At 40.2% G+C, this 22,025-nt stretch overlaps 2 protein-coding genes across 5 annotated transcripts; both read left to right on the forward strand.

Annotated features, from left to right (window-relative positions):
• Nucleotides 1-3,173: 3,173 nt before the first annotated feature.
• Nucleotides 3,174-3,670, forward strand: LOC115685300 (mitogen-activated protein kinase kinase 5-like). The gene has a single exon (XM_030610337.2). The coding sequence runs from the start codon at nt 3,368-3,370 to the stop codon at nt 3,668-3,670; it is 303 nt and encodes a 100-aa protein (XP_030466197.2). The 5' UTR covers nt 3,174-3,367.
• Nucleotides 3,671-3,673: 3 nt separating this feature from the next.
• Nucleotides 3,674-15,202, forward strand: LOC115685312 (uncharacterized). Of its 4 annotated transcripts, none has more exons than XR_008816480.1 (9): nt 3,674-4,000; nt 4,258-5,451; nt 5,552-5,812; nt 5,903-7,504; nt 11,175-11,330; nt 11,560-12,678; nt 12,878-13,162; nt 13,258-14,785; nt 14,897-15,202. XR_008816480.1 is itself a non-coding variant. In XM_056311013.1 (9 exons), the coding sequence occupies exons 2-9, from the start codon at nt 4,133-4,135 to the stop codon at nt 14,563-14,565; spliced, it is 5,985 nt and encodes a 1,994-aa protein (XP_056166988.1). In that variant the 5' UTR covers nt 3,861-4,000; nt 4,112-4,132; the 3' UTR covers nt 14,566-15,202. The 4 variants fall into 4 exon arrangements, 3 of the variants coding, with proteins under 3 accessions (XP_056166985.1, XP_056166987.1, XP_056166988.1); XM_056311013.1 differs by adding an exon at nt 4,112-4,192 and having other exon boundaries at nt 3,861-4,000; nt 13,258-15,202; XM_056311010.1 differs by having other exon boundaries at nt 13,258-15,202.
• The last annotated feature ends 6,823 nt before the right edge of the window (nt 15,203-22,025 follow it).

Here is a 22,025-nt window from a genome sequence, read left to right on the forward strand (position 1 = left end):
CATTGAACAAATTAAAAGTTCATGGATCACATTGAATATTAAGTTAAAATTCATGGACTACATTGAATAAATTAAAAGTTTATGGATCATATTGCACATTCGGCCAAAGTTCGAGTACTATTCGTGTCATTATCCCAAGAAATAACAACTAGTTCCTAACTCATGTTGCACGTGAAGGAACTAATTTAATCAATAAAAAATCGTTGCTCGAAGACTTTTAGGGTGCGTTTGGCAAGTTGCCAAATAGTGACAATTTCTATTCTTTTGTTCTCAAAATCAGTTTTGGAACAAAAATCCGTTTGGTAAATTTTTTGTTCCCGGGCACAAATTTGCAAAAATTTGTTCCCGGAACCAGTTTTGGAATAAAATCAAGAAGCAAAAAAAAGTTACTTTTTGATTCTAGGAACAAGAATCATAAATGAAAAAGAAATTTTTTTTTTCTTCTTCTTCTCCTTCCTGGCCTGTGGTCGGCGAGGGCCGCCCTCCTGGATCTGGCATGGGCGACCCTCGTCGCCGCCCTTGCCAGATTCGGTGAGGGCGGCTCGCGGCCTGGGCAAGGGTCGCCCTCGCCGCTGCCCTCGCCCAGGTTGCGAGGGTCCAGCCCTCGCCGGAGCTGGCGAGGGCCGCGACGTCCTCGCCGGCCCTATCCTGTGAACGGTTGCGGGCTCCGGCGACCTGGCCATGGCCAAAGAAGGGGAGGGGGAAGAAAAAAAAAGAAAGAAATATTAAAAAATTCAAAATATTATTAATAAAATTTTTTTTTGTGCATTTACCAAATGCATTTCCGTTCTTTTTCTATTCTAAGAATATAAATTTTGGGCAGTTACAAACGCCTTCAAATACTTAGAAATTGTTTTCGAGCACAGAATAAAAAAGAATCATTTCTGAGCAGAATCAATTTTCAGGAACAGAATGGTTGTCAAACGTACATTTTTACAATTCCAAAGACAAATGTTCCATCTATAAGCATGTGGAGCTCAATTTGTAAACACCGTAACTTTGAAAAAAACTTCATTACTTTTTTATTGTAGAAAATCAAGTGTTAATTAAATCGAGAATATTTGACGCCTACGAAAGCCCCATTTTCACTTTTTTGACTTCTTCTTCTCCGTTGAAATGGAATGAAATCAAATCGAGTACCCTTTCGAGTTTCTAAGTGTGGGCTAAATTCTCGTGCTATGAAGCATATTGAATTGTCCTATGTATAATTGGCCGTGTAAGAAAGTCTAGCCCATTAAACTTATATATGGCGTATTGTTAAGCGATACGAGACAATACTTCAACATCCTTAATTTTCATTGATGAAAGGGATGACTGACTTCGATACTTTGTTAGAAAATTCAACTTAAAAGTTTTCTCGGCATCAATCCCACTTTGATGTAGACACTCAACTCCAACAAAAGATATTAGATTAAAATTATAAGATCTCTTTTCTTATCACAAACTATATATGCTTAAAAATTAAGTCAAACAGACATATAACTAAACACCCCGACCCTTTTTGAATTTGACCCCGTCTCTCCCTCCATCGCTCGCCCCGTCGATTGACATTGACCCTCCTCCTTTCCTGAATTTGACAGCGTCTTGCTCCTCCTGCTCCTCCAATCATTGTGAGCTTTCCCCAAAATCTGGCCTTACACAAATGAAGGGATAAATGCAAAAGTTTTTGAGCTAAAAGAATTTTGAAGGTTGTGTTTTGCTTCAGTTTTTGGATAAATGCAAAAGTTTTTGAGCTAAAAGAATTTTTCAAAATATAAGTGGTATTTGGTAAAACATATTTTAAAAACACGTTGAAAGTACTTAAATGTTGTTTGATGAATAATACATTTTATAAAGGACTTTGTTTTTTTATTTTTAAAAATATCTCAAACAATTTGCCTGCGGTTGATGGTCAATAGCCAAATCTAGCTGCCAGCTAACCTCGCCTGAGATTGCCATACCCCAGGTGATGTCATTGGGGTTGTGCGACCCCTAGCAACGGTCGTCAGGGTCGCGCAACCCAAGTCTCGAGTGAAATCACGCGACCTTAGGCTGCCTAGGGTGGTGGTGGCTCATCGGCTGCTCGCCGATGGCTGAGACCTTCATTGGCAAGTTAGGATTTTTGAGAACATTCTCAGAATTATGAAAGTTGAGCGAGAGCAAAGTTGGAAGAATTTTTATTTTATTTGCATTTCAGAATATGCAGCATTTGAAAACACTTCCGAACTTGACTTGGGCTAAAAGCCTTTAAAGCCCTTTGGAAATATAATTGCATTTTCCTATAGTACTCCAAAAAAATTTACCAAACCCAATTTGCATTTGCCCGAGGGACTCTGAGTCCCAAAGTTCATTGAAAATGCTGAATCAAATGCATTCGAAACTAGACCACCATCCACGCTCTTCTGGTATTTTCAGAGGTACCCGGTATCGGGTCGCCCAAAAATCGATCCCTCCAATAGCAGAACCCACCTAACGTCGAGGTTTTAAAGAAGTTTAGACGCGTCGAACCCCAAAGTTAAGAGATGGTACATGTATGTGGGAATAGCGAATGAAGGAGGAGCAGATGTGGGATCGAAACGAGGAGGAGGCCCTTAGCTTTTACGGACGCAAACGCAGACGAAATCCGCAAAGACTCTCACCGGTTCAATCACGCCGGGCCCCCTCCCCCGTTGAACCGCGTCGCTCCTCCTCCTCCTCCTCTTCTTCTTCTACTTCTCGACTGTACTATATAATACACACGAATCCTTGGCGAGATCAGATCAAACCCATCCGCCTCCATCTCCATCTCCATCTCCATCTCCATCTCCACTCGATGATTTGAGCCCGCCCTCCCTCCCTTTCTGCCCCGTTCGAGCCCTTTGAAAAAGAGTTGGATAAAAATGGGAAAATGGGAAGTATCTCGTGCTTTGACCTTTTGACAAGACTCCTGCTTCTCTTACACATTGGGTAGTGGAGGTGGAGGCACCGTATATATACACATTTGTCATCGTTTTGACTTCGTTTCCTGTTTTTGTTTAGCTTAAACCAGAGCGAGCCACGCGGGAGGAAGGAAGGAAGGAAGGGAAGGATGGTGGCGGTCCAACCCCCGCCGGGCAGCCACTGGTCTCGCCGGCGGCCCGACCTCACCCTCCCCCTCCCCCAGCGCAACACCAACCTCGCCGTCCCCCTCCCCCTCCCTCCTCCTTCCGCCCCCTCCACCTCCACCTCCGCCGCCTGCCCCCGCCAGCTCGACTTCTCTGACCTCAAACGCCTTAGCCGGATCGGCAGCGGCAACGGCGGCACCGTCTACAAGGTGGTCCACCGCCCCACCGGCCGCCTCTACGCCCTCAAGGTCATCCACGGCGACAACTACGAGGAGTCCGTCGTCCGCCAGATCCACCGCGAGGTCATGATCCTCCGCGACGTCGACGACCCCAACGTCGTCCGTTGCCACGACATGTCCGACCGCCACGGCACCACCGCCGGCGAGATACACCTGCTCCTCGAGTACATGGACGGCGGCTCCCTCCACGGCGCCCACATAGGCGACGAGCACCGCCTCTCCGGCGTCACCCGCCAAATCCTCAAGGGCCTCCATTACCTGCACGCCCGCAAGATCGTGCATCGAGACATAAAGCCCTCCAATTTGCTGATCAACTCGAGGAACCAGGTCAAGATCGCCGATTTCGGGGTGAGCCGAGTGCTGTCGTAGACCATGGACGTGAATTCCGCGGTGGCCACGATCGCGTACATGAGCCCCGAGAGGATCGGCACCGCTATCAACAGGGGCTCCTACGACGGGTACGCGGGGGACATATGGAGCCTCGGGGTCAGCGTGCTGGAGGTCTACCTGGGCAGGTTCCCGTTCGGGGTGGCCGGCGACTGGTCCAGCCTCTTCTGCGCCATATGCATGGCGAAGCCGCCGCAGGTGCCGCCCTCCGCGTCGCCGGAGCTCAGGCATTTCGTGACGTGCTGCTTGCAGAGGGACCCGGCGAGGAGGTGGACGGCGGAGAAGCTGCTCCAGCACCCGTTTATTTTGATGGTACATCCTTCATTTGATTGACAATGAAAATAGTTTCATTAGGACTAGATTAAATGGCAAATTAGGTATCAGAGTATGCTAGAATAAGTGTTTGCACTTTTTTTTGCACAGGCAAGAAAAATTTGATGACAAATGAATTTCCTGTATCTATGTGTGGAACTGAAGCAATGTGATAATAGAGAGACAGATCAGGTGATGTTTGTTCTTTTCTCCGTCTATGATAATACTTTGGTGAAGAAATTCTCTTTTTATTGCAGAGCATGGAGAAAATAAAAGATGAAGCTGGACAGCAGCCAGTAGACATGGAAACCTCAGATAGGAATTATGCAATTGCAGCTGTTCAGAATGTAGTCGGAATTGATGATCGTGCAAAACAAATCACCAACTTACTGGAGATGGAAGTCAATGACGAGGTGCGCATTATTGGAATCTATGGAATTGATGGAATTGGCAAGACGACTCTTGCCAAGGCTGTATACAAACGCATCTCTTCTTGTTTCGACAGTTGTAGCTTTCTCGCAGAGGTCGAAGAAACCACACAAAATCCTAGAGGTATTCAGTTTTTGCAAAATAAGTTGATACGTGATATCCTTGAACAAGATCGTGAAGATCCTTCTTTTGATGAAAGAATAGAAGATTTCCTGGATGTATTTCACAAAATGAAAGTTCTAATAGTCGTCGATGACGTGGAAGAGCAATCCCATCTTCATGCTATTGTAGGAGACCGGCTTCATTGGTTTGGTCTAGGTAGTCGAATAATTGTGACTTCCAAAACTAGTGGAATTCTCAAAGGGTATGATCTCGAGAAGGCTCGTAACTACATGGTTAGTGAGTTGGATGATGGTCAAGCTTTTGAACTTTTCTGCAAGCATGCATTCAGGATGCAATCTTCCATACTCGATTATGTTGGATTCTCAAATCGCATTGTCAATGCTACAGAGAAACTACCATTAGCAGTTGAAGTCGTTGGTTCATTTTTGTGGGGTAAATCAATACAAGAATGGGAAAAGATGGAGAAGTCAATGAAAGCACGTATGATGAGTTCTCAAAAGACTTCGGTAGGCCTTGAAGAGATACTGGATATATGTTACAAAGAATTAGATCAACAGCAAAAAGATATATTTCTGGACATAGCATGTTTTATCCCTGGTGTGGATGCCCGAATTGCTTCATATATGTGGCCCAATTGTTATCCATCTTCTGATTGCATTCTAATGCCCCTGGCAAAAATTGGAGAAAACAATGATTTGCAGATGCACAGATTGCTAAGATGCCTTGGCAAAAGAATTGTAAATCAAGAGGGATCTGGAGATCCAATTGGGAGAAAATTTTACATACAGGATATGGAGAAGGTAAAACCTTTTGGTTCAGTTTGTTATCGGCAAAACAAACATCTTGACATATGGGCTACAATTTCTTTTTTTCCATATTTTCTCAAGGAATCATATCATGTATGTACTCTTTAGCATGTAGGGCAAGGAAAGTATCCTTTTTTCTGATAGGTATTTGCGTTTACAGCTTCTGATGATTATGTTTCTTTGTCAAATGTAGGGAATGGAAAACGTTGAAGCTCTCTCCTTTGACTTCACAGCTGGAGATTTTCAGAGCATGCCAGACATAAGGTTTCTCAAGTTGGATAATGCAAAAGTTTCCGGAAATTTTGCTGGTGCATTTGCAAGTTTAAGGTGGCTCTGTTGGCAAAGGTGCCCTCTGAAATTTGATGCATTTAATTTTGTGTTGAGAGAGTTGGTCATTCTTGATCTGTCTTGGAGCAAAGTCACGGAAGACTGGGGAGGTTGGACTGAAATCAAGGTGGTTTGGTATTTGGTTGTTTTATGTCTGCTTTCTCGAATTATATATCTGCGAATTGACCATGTGTGGGTTTCTGTTTTGGCTTTACAGATGGAGAAATTGAAAGTCTTGAATCTTACCGGGTGTTCTGACTTACCGATCACTCCCAACTTCTCTGGTTACAAAGATTTGGAAATCCTGATTCTTGAACGATGTTCTCGTTTGGTGAAGCTAGATCCTTCGATTGGCCATTTGAAACGTTTAGTCTCCCTGAATTTGAAGTTCTGCTCTCGATTCTTCACGTTGCCAGATGAACTAGGTTGTTTGACAGCTCTGAAAGAGCTTTTTATAGACGGGACCTCTGTTCGGGAGATCCCCATCTCCATAGGCAATTTGAAGCAACTCGAAATTCTCAGTGGCTTCAAGTGCTTCCCATTGACTGACCTGCCCAGTTCAATTTGTAACCTGACTGCTCTCACCGAACTCTCATTAGATGGTGCCAAAGTTTCTGAGCTCCCGAGCTCACTGGGGGAGCTGCTTAAGCTAAGACGCTTGTCATTGAGGGATTGCCGTTATTTGGAGAAACTTCCATATTCTATCGGTGAAATGGGGTCATTGGAGGAGTTGGATATATCGGCGACTAGTATCTCTGAACTCCCCAATTCAATAAGAAATCTGAAAAGCTTGAGAGTGCTGAGAATGGATTCCTCTTTCATTCGAGCATTTCCTGGGGAGATTGGGAATCTAACCAAGCTCGAAGAACTATATGCTTCCTGGTGTCGGAGTTTGAAGGGGGCCATTCCTGGTGATATCAAGGGACTACATCGTCTGAGATCATTGACGCTGGGGCATTCCAGTATATCTAGCCTACCCCCCGAAATCTTCACCGTCTCTGGTCTTCACACCCTGGATTTAATTCAGTGCAATGAAATTGAAGACTTGCCGGAGCTTCCCCCTTCTCTAATTTGTCTGCGTGTGAGTTCTAAAAGGATGAAAGTGATACCCCTTCTTGAAGATTTGAAGGAATTGGAGGAGCTGTGCCTAAGTGATGGGGACCGACCTCCCTCAAAACAGCCGATGCCAGAATCCAATGTAAAACAAATGATTGACAAACCATCCTTCTCAATATGGTTTCCTAAACTGAGGAAACTAGAATTGTCTCTTTCGCAAGTTATCAAGCTGAAGTTTGAACCAACAGGTATTCCTCAGCGGCCTATTCTTCCTGGTTTGAGCCTTAAAGAAGTATCTGAGCTTCCCAAGACGTTGTCAGTGGTCAAGCTCTACCATTCTGCGATAGAAAAGATTGAAGGGCTTGAAAGGCTTAAAGCCCTGAAGAGGCTAGATATATCAAACTGCAAAATACAGAATCTCAATGGGATTGGCTGGTTGACCTCACTGAGAAGTTTGATTCTATCCGACTGTGATTACCTCGATAGTTTACCTGATCTTTCAAACTTGAAGTTGCTGACAGTTTTAGAGATCAGACAATGCAAAATGATTTATCATATTGAAGGCCTAGAAGAACTAACATCCTTGGAAAAGCTGAATATCAGTGAATGTCCGGCTGAGAACTCGGTGCAAGCACAGAATGCGTTGGAGCATGTAATGGCACGTTCAGTCAAAAGATGGGGGAGTGGGGACTTCATCAAACAAGGTGCGACGTCTTTGAAGCGTATTTACAGAGAGGAGATTCCTCTGGATACATCAAACAAGGTGCGATATCTTCTTCATAAATATAAAGTAGATGTACGTGAATGCACGGGTTGGAAAATTGATTTGTTATACTTTCAATTTGATGCTATAATTCGGTAAAACTGCACAAATTGTAAAAAGTTAAATATTGGTCTGAAATTTACATGGACTAAAATATATCTTTTAATCCAATGACGAAAATTTATCAGAGGTGATCTTTAAATAATTTCAATTATATTTGTGTTCCTTCGACATGTTCTTTTTAATTTGAAATATTGTTTTGTATAAATTTAATAGCACAAATAAAAGTTTTGTCATTATAATTTTTAAATTTTTTTCGTTGTTATATAATTGAGCGTTGGACCTAATTTTATACGATATGTGTTTATTTTGATGTCATAATTTTTAGCAATAATTGCCCTCTTAAACTTTGGCATAATTGCACAGTAAAAGTTATAGATTACCCCCCTTCACCCCACCCAAAAAAACTTTGATTTATGTTGCATCCATTAGTTTTTCAGCATTCATAGCCGTTAAACAATAATTGTGTCACACATTTATTTGCTGTTTTGCCGGTGCATGCATATGTAGTAGGCCGGACTAGGTTCTTATTTTTGGCCACCAAATGGGCTTGACTAGTTGATTTTACGATTTTAGTACTATAGCAGATTGCCGCCACGGGATACACATTCACGTCTGTTCATAATACATGACTATTTCAAAATAAATTAAATGCACATATTGCTTGAACAAATAGTCATTAATTATATCATGATGTAACTTTATACGCGCGAAAGTATTATTTCACTAAAAAATGCAACTTATGACAAAAAGAGATACTAGTAATTTGGAAGCATATTACTTTAGATTAAGAAAAAATACGACGACATACAGATTTTCATCAAGTGATTTGAAACAAAGTATCCCATGGTTATGGATTTTTCGTTCGAATAGTAGAAAATAGAACTGTTTTTTAGTTCCATAATGCAAAACAATTGAATTTGTATTAGTACCATAATTGAAATAAATAATTACCATTAAAAGATAGTAGTACATGAGGTACGTCAAAACTATCCAAAAAGAATAGATTAATGTAATTAAAGTGAAAAAAGATGAAGAATTAATATAATAACGTAAAATATAGAAAAAGAAACGGAACTGGCCATGGAATTAGAGTAGCTTGACTCTTACTTTTATATTTTATATTTTTTGCTTTACTTGGAGGAGGTGCGTTTTCGTTTCACATTTTTTCGACAGCCTCTTGCCTTTACTTGGGGAATGTTTGGAGTGGATTTTGCTTTTAGCTTTAGGGTTTTACATTACTCATTTTGACAGTCGGAATTAAAATTTCATTTAATCGAGCATCTCAAATCTTTACGAAGGTTAAATACCGACAGTTAGAAAGAGAAACAGATGATTTTGTTGTTTCCATTTTGGTTCGAGTACTGTGAGTTTGAATTAATGAAAAAAAAAAGTCAAAACTAATGCCGCGTATAATACAACCGGTCTACAAAATTCGTATATTAAGTCAGGAAAACAGAGAAATACGTTTTGGTCCTCATATTATTTGCGACTCTTTATTTTGGTCCATGTACCGTACTTTCTTCATCTTTAATCTCTCAACAAGTATTTCTTTTTTCCCTTCGATTTCGTCCTCTAATGACTTCCTCATGTAAATGTGCTTGATAAACAAACGATTTGCTGACATGCAGGTGCCATGTAGACTAGGGTGTTTGTTCGTTTCCAGCAGGTTTTAAATCAGAAAGTCATCGAGGGGATGAATTTGAAAAAATAAAATCGATTAGGGGCTAAAATGAGTGAAAGAAATGGGACCAAGATGAGAATCACGAAAAAAACAAGGAGCAAAATTTTATCTTTCCCCAAAAAGATTCCAACTTTATTCAACCTAGCACTAGCAGCATGTTTTACCTCATTCCGCTAGTCGTCTTTAATCCCTTGCCAATCACTCGCCCACATGCCAATCATTTTCAATTCTTTCTCGATTGTTGATCTTTGTCAATTGGTGCTGGTCTCATGAAAAATATGTAAGTGCCAATGTAAACTGGCAACACACGAATTGAACAAGAAATTTGCAAAAATCTGTAGCGAATAGACAATATGCTTAATTGATAGTTGACGGCCCCGTTTGGTTCAACTTTCGGCCTAACATTGGCCAAATGCTAGCATTTGGAATGCCGTAAACCCAAAGCTGCCAGCTTTGGGCATTCCACAAATGCTGAAATTTTTTTTTCCCTTCCCAAACTACCCTTATTCAAAATTTTAATATTCCGATTTTGTCTTCTTATTACTGTTCATCTTCTTCATGAAAGCGTGGCCGGCGAGGGTTGCCGACGACACCGGATCTGGACAGCAAAGGGCTGGCGAGGTTGCCCGAGCCAGGCGACGGCCGCTTGAGGTTGTGCGACCTAGGCCACCTGAGGTCTCGCGACTGCTCAGGCACCGTCGGCCTGGGTCGCGTGACCCCAGGCGGCCGTCGCATGGGTCGCGTGACCCCAGGCGGCCGTCGCCTGGGTCACGCGACCTCAGGCGATGTCGGCCTAGGCCGCAACCTAGGCGGCCGTCGCCTGGGGTCGCTTGACCCAGGCCGTTGTTGCCTAGGTCGCGCGACCCCAGGTGACTTTTGCCCGAGGTTGGGCGACATTCGCCAGTGCTAGATTTGGCTCACCGGCGGTTGCCCAACCTCGAGCGATGGCCGCTGGCACTAGATCTGGCTTGCCGGTGGCCGTAGCCCTTCCCCGGCTCCGGCGAAGGGTAATTTTTTTTTTTAATAAAAAAGGGTCCCAAAGCCCTTTGCAAATAAAAATTAGCCAAAATAGCTTCACAAAGAATTTTTTACCAAACACCATTTGCATTTCCCCAAGAGGTTTTAACCTAAAGGTATTTGCATTCCCCAAAGGCCCCTTTCCAAAGTTGAACCAAATGGGCCTGACATTCTATTTAAGGACAGAAGTGCATGTAAAAGTAACCGAGTGACGAAGGAACCAATGAAGAAAAGCTCAGTACCCGTAAACGTGGTATCAGAACATGCTTGTATTTGGAACTCAGTGAGAATATTTAAGCATTGCTTTCAATTAGTCAAGATCACCATCACCTAAAATTGAAAGTAGATCATTCAACTTGGAATAGCAACACAAGAAAAGGAAAGATGATGCAGAAGGAACAAAAGAAACATGTATTTGAAGATAACATGAACTTAATATCAATCATTGAATAGTCGGAGTCTAAAGATAGTCTTCCATCTGATTTTAAGATGTTATTCCTATTCTCATAATGTTCATTTGTTGTTTGGAACTTATTTGCACTTCAGAGATATGAACACTACTAATTTAATTAGAGTGACCATTGCTGTGATGCCCGTATCAAGTTTTCTTGATAGTTGAAATATCTGGTCAGTAAATAAGCAGATCCAACTTCCAAGATACTGTTGTCACCTAATTAGATTAAAATACTTGCTAAGTTTCCTTATATATATTGCGAGAGAGTAGATATTGAATTACGTATCAGAGATTGCCAGAATAAGTGTCTGCATATTTTTGCATCAACTAGAAAAATTTGATGACAAATGAATATTTTGTATCTATGTGTGGAACTAAAGTAATGTTATAAGAGAGAGACTGATCAGGTGCTGTTTGTTCTTTTCTCCATCTACGATAATCTGTTTTTCTTGCAGAGGATGAAGAAAATGGAAGTTGAAGCTGGAGAGCGAGCAGCAGACATGGAAACCTCAGATAGGAATTATGCAATTGCTGCTGTTCAAAATGTGGCTGGAATTGATGATAGCGTAGAGGAAATCACCAACTTACCGGAAATGGAAGTCGATGATGAGGTGCGCATTATTGGAATATATGGAACTGATTGAATTGGCAAGATACTGAATTATGGAACAGAGTATGCTAAAATAGTGTCTGCAGTTTTTTGCATCGACTAAAAAAGTTCGATGACAAATGAATATCTTGTATCTATGTACTGAAGTAATGTTACAAGAGAGACTGATCGGGTGATGTTTGTTCTTTTCTCCATAGTACTTTGGTGAAGAAATTCTCTTTTTATTGCAGAGCATGGAGAAAATAAAAGATGAAGCTGGACAGCAACTAGTAGACATGGAAACCTCAGATAGGAATTATGCAATTGCAGCTGTTCAGAATGTAGTTGGAATTGATGATCGTGCAAAACAAATCACCGACTTACTGGAGATGGAAGTCAATGATGAGGTGCGCATTATTGGAATCTATGGAACTGATGGAATTGGCAAGACGACTCTCGCCAAGGCTGTATACAAACGCATCTCTTCTTGTTTCGACAGTTGTAGCTTTCTCGCAGAGGTCGAAGAAACCACACAAAATGCTAGTGGTATTCAGTTTTTGCAAAATAAGTTGATACGTGATATCCTTGAACACGATCGTGAAGATCCTTCTTTTGACGAAAGAATAGCAGATTTCCTGGATGTATTTCGCGAAATGAAAGTTCTAATAGTTGTTGATGACGTGGAAGAGCAATCCCATCTTCATGCTATTGTAGGAGACCAGCTTCATTGGTTTGGTCCAGGTAGTCGAATAATTGTGACTTCCAAAAATAATGAAATTCTCAAAGGGTATGATCTCGAGAAGGCTCGTAACTACATGGTTAGTGAGTTGGATGATGGTCAAGCTTTTGAACTTTTCTGCAAGCATGCATTCGGGATGCAATTTTCCATACCTGATTATGATGGATTCTCAAACCGCATTGTCAATGCTGCAGAGAAACTACCATTAGCAGTTGAAGTCGCTGGTTCATTTTTGCGGGGTAAATCAATACAAGAGTGGGAAAAGATGGAGAAGTCAATGAAAGCACGCATGATGAGTTCTCAAAAGACTACAGTTTGCCTTGAAGAGATGCTGGATATATGTTATGAAGCATTAGATCCAAAGCAAAAACATATATTTCTTGACATAGCAGGTTTTATCTCTGGTGTGGATGCCCAAATTGCTTCATATATGTGGCCCAATTGTTTATCTCCATCTTCTGGTTGCATTCTGATGCCATTGGCAAAAATTGGAGAAAACAATGAATTGCTGATGCACAGATTGCTAAGATTTGTTGGCCAAAGAATTTTAAATCAAAAGGGCTCTGGAGATCCAATTCGGAGAAAATTTTACATACCAGATATGGTTCCTAAAGCAACGAGCAGGGAGAAGGTAAAACCTTTTGGTTCAGTTTGTTTTTGGCAAAATAAACACCTTGACATATGGGCCACGATTTTTTTTTGGTCATATTTTCTGAATGAATCATATTGTACATGTGCTCTTTAGCATATAGGGCAACGAAAGCTTCCTTATTCTGATGGGTATTTTTGTTTACAGCTTCTGATGATTTTGTTACTTATGTCAAATGTAGGGAATGGAAAACGTTGAAGCTCCCTGCATTGACCTAGATGATCATGATTCATGCAAATTCACCGCTGGAGATTTTGAGAGCATGCCAGACAAAACTTTTCTCAAGTTGGATAATGCAAAAGTTTTCGGAGATTTTACAGGTGCATTTCCAAGTGTAAAGTGGCTCAGTTGGCAAAGGTGTCCTCCCAATTTTAGTGCAGAAAATTTTGTATTGAGAGAGTTGGTTATTCTTGATCTGTCTTGGAGCAAAGTAAGGGAAGACTGGGGAGGTTGGAGTGAAATCAAGGTGGTTTGGTATTCATTTGGTTGTTTTGTATTTGCTTTCTTGAATTATATATCTGCGAATTGACCTTGTGTGGGTTCTCTGTTTTGACTTTACAGATGGAGAAATTGAAAGTCTTGAATCTTACCGGATGTTCTGACTTACTGATCACTCCCAACTTTTCTGGTTACAAATATTTGGAAATCCTGATTCTTGAACAATGTTCTCGTTTGGTGAAGCTAGATCCTTCAATTGGCCATTTGAAACGTTTAGTTTCCCTGAATTTGAAGTTCTGCTCTCAATTAAACGGGTTGCCAGTGGAACTAGGTTGTCTGACAGCTCTGAAAGAGCTTTTTATTGACGGGACTTCTGTATGGCAGATCCCCATCTCCATAGGCAATTTGAAGCAACTCGAAATTCTCAGTGGCTTAAAGTGCTTCTCATTGACTCACCTGCCCAGTTCAATTAGTTACCTGACTGCTCTCACCGAACTCTCATTAGATGGTGCCAAAGTTTCTGAGCTCCCGAGCTCACTGGGGGAGCTGCTTAAGCTAAGACGCTTGTCATTGAGGGATTGCCGTTATTTGGAGAAACTTCCATATTCTATCGGTGAAATGGGGTCATTGGAGGAGTTGGATATATCGGCGACTAGTATCTCTGAACTCCCCAATTCAATAAGAAATCTGAAAAGCTTGAAAGTGCTGAGAATGGATTCTTCCTTCATTCGAGCATTTCCTAGGGAGATTGGGAATCTAAACAAGCTCGAAGAACTCTATGCTTCCTGGTGTCGGAGTTTGAAGGGGGCCATTCCCGGTGATATTGAGGGACTACATCGTCTGAGATCATTGACGCTGGGGCATTCCGGTATATCTAGCCTACCCCCTGAAATCTCCACCATCCCAGGTCTTCACACCCTGGATTTAATTCGGTGCAATGAAATTGAAGAGTTGCCAAAGCTTCCCCCTTCTCTAATTTGTCTGCGTGTGAGTTCTAAAAGGATGAAAGCGCTACCCATTCTTAAAGGTTTGAAGGAATTGGAGGAGCTGTGCCTAAGTGATGGGGACCCGAAAGCACGCCGACCACCCTCTGTGATAGAAGAGATTGAAGGGCTTGAAGGGCTTAAAGCCCTGAAGAGGCTAGAAATATCAAACTGCAAAATACGAAATCTCAATGGGATTGGCCAGTTAACATCACTGAGTAGTTTGATTCTATCTGACTGTGATTGCCTCGATAGTTTACCTGATCTTTCAAACTTGAAGTCGCTGAAAGTTTTAGAGATCAGACGATGCAAAATGATCCATCAAATTGAAGGCCTAGAAGAACTAACATCCTTGGAAAATCTGAAAATCAGTGAATGTCCGGCTGAGAACTCGGAGCAAGTACAGAATAAGTTGAAGGATGTAAGGGCACGTTCTACGTTTACGTGATGCTGGATTCTCCTAAGTTTTAACAGATACCTGTGCATGGCATCCACACTGTTAAGGGAAGACGGGGGAGCAGCCCGCGGAAAAACTTAATGGAGAAACGGGAAGAAGCGATGGGCAAATTTATTGGAGTCAATTTCAAGTTTGACTCTATTGAAGTCCCTTTACAGACAAGTCGAGGCCAACCAAATCAACCGCCATGAACAAAAAGCAGCCCCTCCAGGTGATTACACCTGTCTCTTCCAAAAGGAAAGCCGTGCACCGGTTGATTTCCTCCTCAAATTTCAGATGGCAAAATCTTTAAGGGCTCAAGTATTATGCGACTTTCTGGCAGATTGGTCACTGAGAAACTGGGTCACTTTTATGTTTGGTCGCAGCAGAAATGAAGACCCATCTGGCTTCGGCACAATCTGAGAGGCTACTAAGGTACCGATGGAGTTCTCATTTTTATTTACCTATGACGTTATGCCTTTAGTTGATTGGACAAATTTTTAGTTAGCATGTGTCTCCTCACTTCCAGATGAAGTTTATGAATTCCCGTGCCAAAATCAACGCTGTCATAGGCTTATCTGAAGGAAAAGGATGTTTTGCATCTTCTGACACGAGCGACATCGTTAATTTTTACATTAATTTTTCATTACATGCTGGTCATCTTTTCTGGTTCTTCTTTCAATGTAAATATAGTGTTTACACTTGAATTTCTGCTAACAGACTATTTGTGCATTTCATAAGAAAATTAGGGATCGATTTCATTTAGAATTTGATCCCTAACCAAAAACATCAATATTGCATAAACTCGCATATTGTACTTTGCATGGACTCAAATTCGTATATCTCATTTTCGCATGCCCCACATCATTTACTTTTAAAATTCGTCCAAATAATGGCCACCCTCTAATCACCCATTTTACTTCAAATTTTCACATCATTAACCCTTTTAATTTGCCCTCACACGTTGGTGATTTAATAGGAAAAGATTGGACAAGCAAATGAGGCTATTTTTAGGTATACCATATAGGGAAACAATGGCACATTAAATTTGAACCAAATTAGTCAATATGGGATCTCCTTGGCCAGCCATACACCTCTAAATCCGAGGGCCGATAGACTAACTTTGAACCACCAAGCTTGGTACAAACCTTTAGACAAAAAGGCTTCCTCTTTTGAATGGACAATACCTAAAGTATGGCACAAACCAACGGACAAATCCCCTTCCCTTTGACCGGCCAATAATCCCATGCATAGTACAAACCATTGGACAAAATACCTCACCATTTTAAGCTTAGATAAGGACCTCCATTGCACCATAAAAACGGGTCCAAACCGTGAGCCTAAATTGGGGAGTATAAAAAAGAAATTTCTTCACTTCCTAACCATTCAAGCCATGAAAGAGAGAGAGAGGGAGCGAGGGAAATAGAGAGTGAGCTGGAGAGCATCTCCCACGGGTCTCCCAAACTGTGAGTGAGTGAGTGAGAGTGAGTTTGGCCGTGAGCTATAGGTTGGCCGAGAGCGCCAGAGAGTCAGTTGAGAAGGAAATGAGAGTGAGAAAGTTGAGAGAGGTCCATCCAAGCTTGTTCATCTATTTTCTTCCATCATTCATGGTAGGAGCCTTATTTTTTTCTTGTGTTCTCTTTCATCTTTCATTCATCGGATCTGTGAAGCACGAAATAGTAGTTTAAAGCCAAGTATGTGACGCCCCAAAACGTCACACTCGACACATGTTTCTTACGATTATTAATTTTTAGTCAAGCGGAAGCAAAATCTGAACATTTATTAACAATGAAATTCATAGTAATATAGTCAAAGTACTTCTTTATTTATATTACTTATCATATTTACAACCACTTCATTATTCACAAAAACACAAAAGTCTGAGTAGGTTGAGGTCACCTATCTCTATATTACATTATGCTCCAAAAGACTACTTGTACATAGGTGGACTTTACATCATGGATCGTCTGTCTCTCCAATGACAAGTCATAGACATCGCCGCCGTCGTATCAACCAAAATCCTACAACGGCCCAACCGAGTCGCCATTGAGGTTCACATACCATGCTATATACCGGTGAGGAACCCACTCTGGGAGCCCCACATCAACCCAAATGGTGGATATACATTTAGTATAAACTATATCTGCAGCTGGGAAAAGCATATCGACATACTAGCATTCACAGTGTCTAGGAAAACAAGCAAGCATTGGCAGCAGATTGTTTTTTTTTTTTTGGTAACCGAGGTGTCCGGTCCAACTTGCGCGCACCTCGACTATTCCTCGGGGGAGACCAGCACAGCAACCCACCGCCATGGCCCCCCACTTAAATCACAAGTGCTCAGCTGAGGAATCGAACCTGGGACCAGTGTGCCTAACCACACAATCTCAAGTACGCCCTAACCAACTAAGCTACCCATGGGTGGGTTTTATAACACAGATTGTTTATTCCTACATGTTTGGAAAATAAATGAATGAACCGAGGCTCAGTAAATGAAATCTCTAGAAAATTATTTTACCACTTCACCTGGTATAAACAACACAAATGCATAATAACCAATAAGTATGCTGAGAACATGAATAAATGTTATACCGTTCCTATTTTGATATTACACAATACCTTTTTATTTATGGGTGACAGAATTATATTATTCTCATGCAAACCATAACCATAAGTATTTATAAGCATTTCAATATGCATACTCACCTTCTTGCTCCACCATATATTCTTCAAGAAATGAGATCTTAGTCAAACAAGTAAGAAGCAATGTGTGATAAGACTCATTAGTTGAATATATTCAGAAACTGGGAATATTTCAAAAGTGGTTATGAGCAAGCCAATGACTATATTCAAGGATTAAGTTTGAACGTGAATCTAAAGATGAATCTGGACACACGAATTGAATCTGAATGGGAATTTGAACGTGAATCTAGACACACAACTTGAGTCTGAACGTAAATATGGATATGAATCTGAACATACGAATTGAATCCGAACATACAAATGGGTAGATTCTAAGTCTGGATAAATAACTGAATATATTCTGAATCTGGACAAACAATGAGCATTTTTGAATCTGAACAAATAAACAAGTATATTCAAAGTCTAAACAAATAACTGTGTATATTTTGAATCGGGACAAACAATGAGTACTTTTTAGTCTGGACAAATAAAGGAGTATATTTTGAAAACAAAGTGAATATTTTCAAATCTGGAAAATAAATACATTTGGGTTCAAAAAGTGAATATATTTGGGTTTATAAAGTAAAATCTACATGGGATTAGAAGTAAACAGACTTAGATTCAAAAAGTAAAATCTACTCGAGTTTAGAAGTAAACAGTTAGATTTAGAAAGTAAAATCTATTCGGGTATAAAAAATTAACAGACTCAGATTTAGAGACTAAAATCTGAGGTGGCTAGCAAGGATCACCTAGAGGGGGGGTGAAGAGGTGATTTTAAACAATTCTTGACTAATTTAAAGCGGAAATGAAAGATCAAGAATAAAGTTTGAATAACATTTAGATTTTAAACAGTCTTTGATAGCAATTGTGTAAGTGTGCAATGTAATAAATGAAAGGAGCTTTAAAAAATGAGAAAAATTGCACACAAAGACGTATAGTGGTTTGGTTTAAATTAAGCCTATGTCCATTCTCTCACGCTGATAGCTTATTAGCTGGATTCCACTAGATGATTAACGAAGAGATTACAGATTTTGAGTGATAATACTCTTGTGAATGATAGGTCACTTAATCTCACTCAATCACTCTTACAATATCTCTCAAGATCACATATTTTAGCTCATGAAAGACAAGCAGTAATGGTCAAAGTATGCTCAGACTTTGGAATTGTAAATTCTTGATTTTGTCTCTTTTATTTTTGCTCCTTGGCTCTTGGTCTCCTTATATACTCCTGTACTTCCAATCTAACTATTGAATAGTCTCTAGAGGATCGTCTTCCAATCTATCCGTTAGACAGAACTATATCAAGAAGATTGAGTTGCCGTTGAAGGAAAAAATATGAATTCCATTGAATCTGGTTGCCCACACAACCAGAATTTGGGTTTCCATAAGAAGAGCCTCTCCATTTAGAAAGAAACTTGTCTCGAGGTTGATTGTCAATCAATTTAAGATATTTTGCATTATAAATTTCCCTTGCAAAATAACCTTTGAGATTGAGTCAACTAAGATTTTTAATTTATGAAATCCAAACCAGATTACTAGCCGTTGTGTACGTTCTGAGTTCGCGTCAAAGTCTAGATATAGTCTGGTTCTATATAACCTGATCTTGCATTCAGAACTTACGTCAGGATGGGTTCTTCTCTAAAGTTTTAACCTTTCGATTATATTATAAAGTTTGAAGTTCTTCATATGCCATATAAAGTCTGAACTTTAGATTTTGCAGTATAAAGTCTGAACTTCTCCTTCTGCCATATATAAAGTCTGAACTTCTTGAAGTAAAAAGTTTGCCATCTTCAAAGTATAACTTCCTGAATCAAAATACTTCAAAGCATTCATCAAACTTACAAAATACTTATGGACAGTTTTGTCAACTTCAAAATCTATTAAAAAGTTTTCCCAACAAAATCTACTCGGGTTTAGAGATAAATACATTTAGATTTAGAGAGTCAAATCTACTTGGGTTTAGAACTATATCTACTTAGGTTCCGAAGTAAATCTGTTTAGAAAGTACATTTGCCCGGAGAGTGGAAGGTGGAATTACCTGCAACGTTTGAGTCTGGAAATTCAAAGATAACATTTCTAAGTTTAGATATATCAATTTCACCTACCAACTATACCATACTTTAAGAAAACCAATTGCACACATTTTGAACACGTACAAGACCAGCAATACAAATCCAACAATCACCATATCCATAATACTATAGCAAATCAAAATGGCATATCTCAACCAACCAAGTTAAAAGTGTTAAGTAGATTGAATTAATTTAACGTCTAGAGTTTTCACTTACATCGCAAAAGATCTAAACAATTCAAAGTTAAAACCACCTTGTATATTCTTGGATCGGAGAGTGGTGAAAGTAATATTTTTGAAGGTTTGAAGGTGAAGAATAGTTACGGCCAAGATGACAAATTTCCTTCGATGTTACCAAGGTTAAAGTGATGTGTAAGAGTAGATTTTTAGGTGGAAGAATGCATGTACTCATAGGTGACAACATCTCACTCAATTGGTGGCCAAGACATAATAGGGATGACTAATATAAAAGAGTGATGATGGCTTATGGTTAGGTGTCATATTAGTGTAAGATGCTAAGTTTAAGAGTGACATGTAGCCATGCATGAATTCTCCAAATGCCAAGTAAGTTTTTTGTGTCTTAAGAGAGGTTTTCGTGAGAAATCAAAATGAAAACAGAATTTCTTCTCCCTTTTAACACCATATGGAAAATAATTAATTATTATCACTAATCAACTAAAGTTTAAACTAATAATATCACCCATCAACTACTAAGATGACGGTGAATTAAATATTCACCGTTATAATATTAACATATACATTGACGTATTTTAATTTGCAACACGTCGAACTCGGAACGATTACGTTCACGGAAAATTATCTTCCGTATCTCACAAAATTTACGATCCAACTAAGATTTCTACGTGTCCATCCAAATTCTAAACTAATAATACTTAGTTTTAAAGTCTAAGTATCATTACTGTATATGGAAATTTCCGAATATCACATAAATACTATTTTGAAAATTCCGGATGTCACAAAGTATGTCAGTCTGCCTCACCTGTCGGGTGTTGCAAACTCATTGTCTCGGTCCTGCCGGTTTGATTAGCCCGGATACGAGGTTTGATTATGTCTTGTTTGATTTTCAAAACCAGCGATTTTGCCTTCAAGCCGAGATCCCCCTTAGCGGTGAGCCTCATTGGGTCACGTTAGGTTGATTTTCTCGTCGTATATTCATGTTTATATCGATGTCTACTAATATGTTAGAATTAGTGTTCGTTACTCCAATTTGCACCGAGCACTTTTTGCACCAGACATTCAAGCCTATCCTATGTGATTTATTTTGGGCGTTATCTGCGCCCTCATCCAGACCGGGCCTTGGTCTGTACAGTGCATGCTTCGCCTCCCTTGGATGTTATTTTAGATTCTACTTTGTTTTTTCCATGAGTAAAATATAAAAAATGGAAATGAAAAACATAAAAAAAAATAACTGGAATTGCATTTTAGGATTTAGTTTCTTTTAAACTCAATTTCAAATCTAGGTTTAACGTTTCATTATCATCAAATTTTAGGGAAATTTGCATTCATTAGCCTTGACTAATTAAATTCTTAATATCAGGCATAGCTCACGGGGTCCTGTATGAGATTTAATAACAAGGCGGTGTTTAATTTTTGCCGACACGGGTCGGGTTCTTTACTTCACCACACTTTATTTATGTTTATATCGATATATCTTATTCAAATTTCAGCGTGTTTAAATGTTGTTGTTTGAGCACTCGTGCATGATAATCTAGATTTCCACGTTTTAGGAAAATATAAAAAAATTGAGTGAAAGAAAGATTGCGAAACGTTTTCCCATAAAAAAGAAAAGTAACCAAATTGGGCGTTGGATAATTTGTAGCAAAATCAACTCCGCGTTCCACGAATTTCTGGTTTGTGGAAGTAAAATAGTTTCTCGCATTTCACTTGATCTCTAATTGGCCTATAATAGATTAGTAGTGGCTCCTAAAGTAAAAGCAACTGGCATAATAAAATGAGAAAATCAAGTTATGATTGCTAGTCCCGTGCTAAGAGTAAGTGCTGCCTCACGAGGAATTTTTCGTGCCCGATTGACATTTTGTCAAACTTCCTGGGGAACCCCGGGAGGGTCGCGACTATAGGAAGAAACTTCTGTCCATGTCTCTCTTCTCCTCCATAATCCTTTCCTTCTGTCTGTTCGAGCCTGATTGTTCGCCTCTCTTTGGTCCGCTTCAATTGCATAACCCGTCTTGTGAGGTGATCTGGTGGGTATGCATGGCAGCTGGCACCGATGCAGGGACCGCTGTTTCTCTGCTTGGTGATCCATGCAAATCCACCACAAGTGAAGCAACTTATTATTCCGCGGTTCATCCTCCAAGCCACGGAATCCTTGAAGTAACCCCATGCACGTGCGTGTGCAAGCCCTAAACCTCGAATCGAAGCGCCAACTCAAGACCAACGCAAGTCATAACTCGTAAATCAGTTTGAGGGTGACTCCTCTGGGGTATCATTCCCCCCTAATTATTGGTGCGTGCGTGCACATGCATGCGAAGAAGATTTCAAGGTGACTTTTTTTTTACATTTCAGGAACTTTCTCAGTCATGGTATTCATCAGTGCATCTTTTGTCTGTACTCTCCTTTTCAGAATGGGACTGTTGAACCCAAGCATTGACATACAGTGGAGACTAGCTTTGCTCTGATGACCAAGCTGCTATTCCTTCTCATCTTTGGGAATTTGCCCTTGAGACTGCAGTTCACCTCATCA

This window comes from Syzygium oleosum, unplaced genomic scaffold (assembly GCF_021117445.2).
Source record: "Syzygium oleosum isolate NSW1041296 unplaced genomic scaffold, Sole_v2.1 Sole_v2.04, whole genome shotgun sequence".
Classification (NCBI taxonomy): Eukaryota; Viridiplantae; Streptophyta; class Magnoliopsida; order Myrtales; family Myrtaceae; genus Syzygium; species Syzygium oleosum.

Bases quoted from the DNA above. Each gene is read 5' to 3' on its own strand.
- LOC115685300 (XM_030610337.2), top strand. From the start codon at position 3,368: ATGATCCTCCGCGACGTCGACGACCCCAACGTCGTCCGTTGCCACGAC.
- LOC115685312 (XM_056311010.1), top strand. From the start codon at position 3,674: ATGGACGTGAATTCCGCGGTGGCCACGATCGCGTACATGAGCCCCGAG. The intron at 5,452-5,551 runs GTATGTACTCTT...TGTCAAATGTAG, and splicing joins TTCTCAAGGAATCATATCAT to GGAATGGAAAACGTTGAAGC. The intron at 7,505-11,174 runs GTGCGATATCTT...TTTTTCTTGCAG, and splicing joins CTCTGGATACATCAAACAAG to AGGATGAAGAAAATGGAAGT.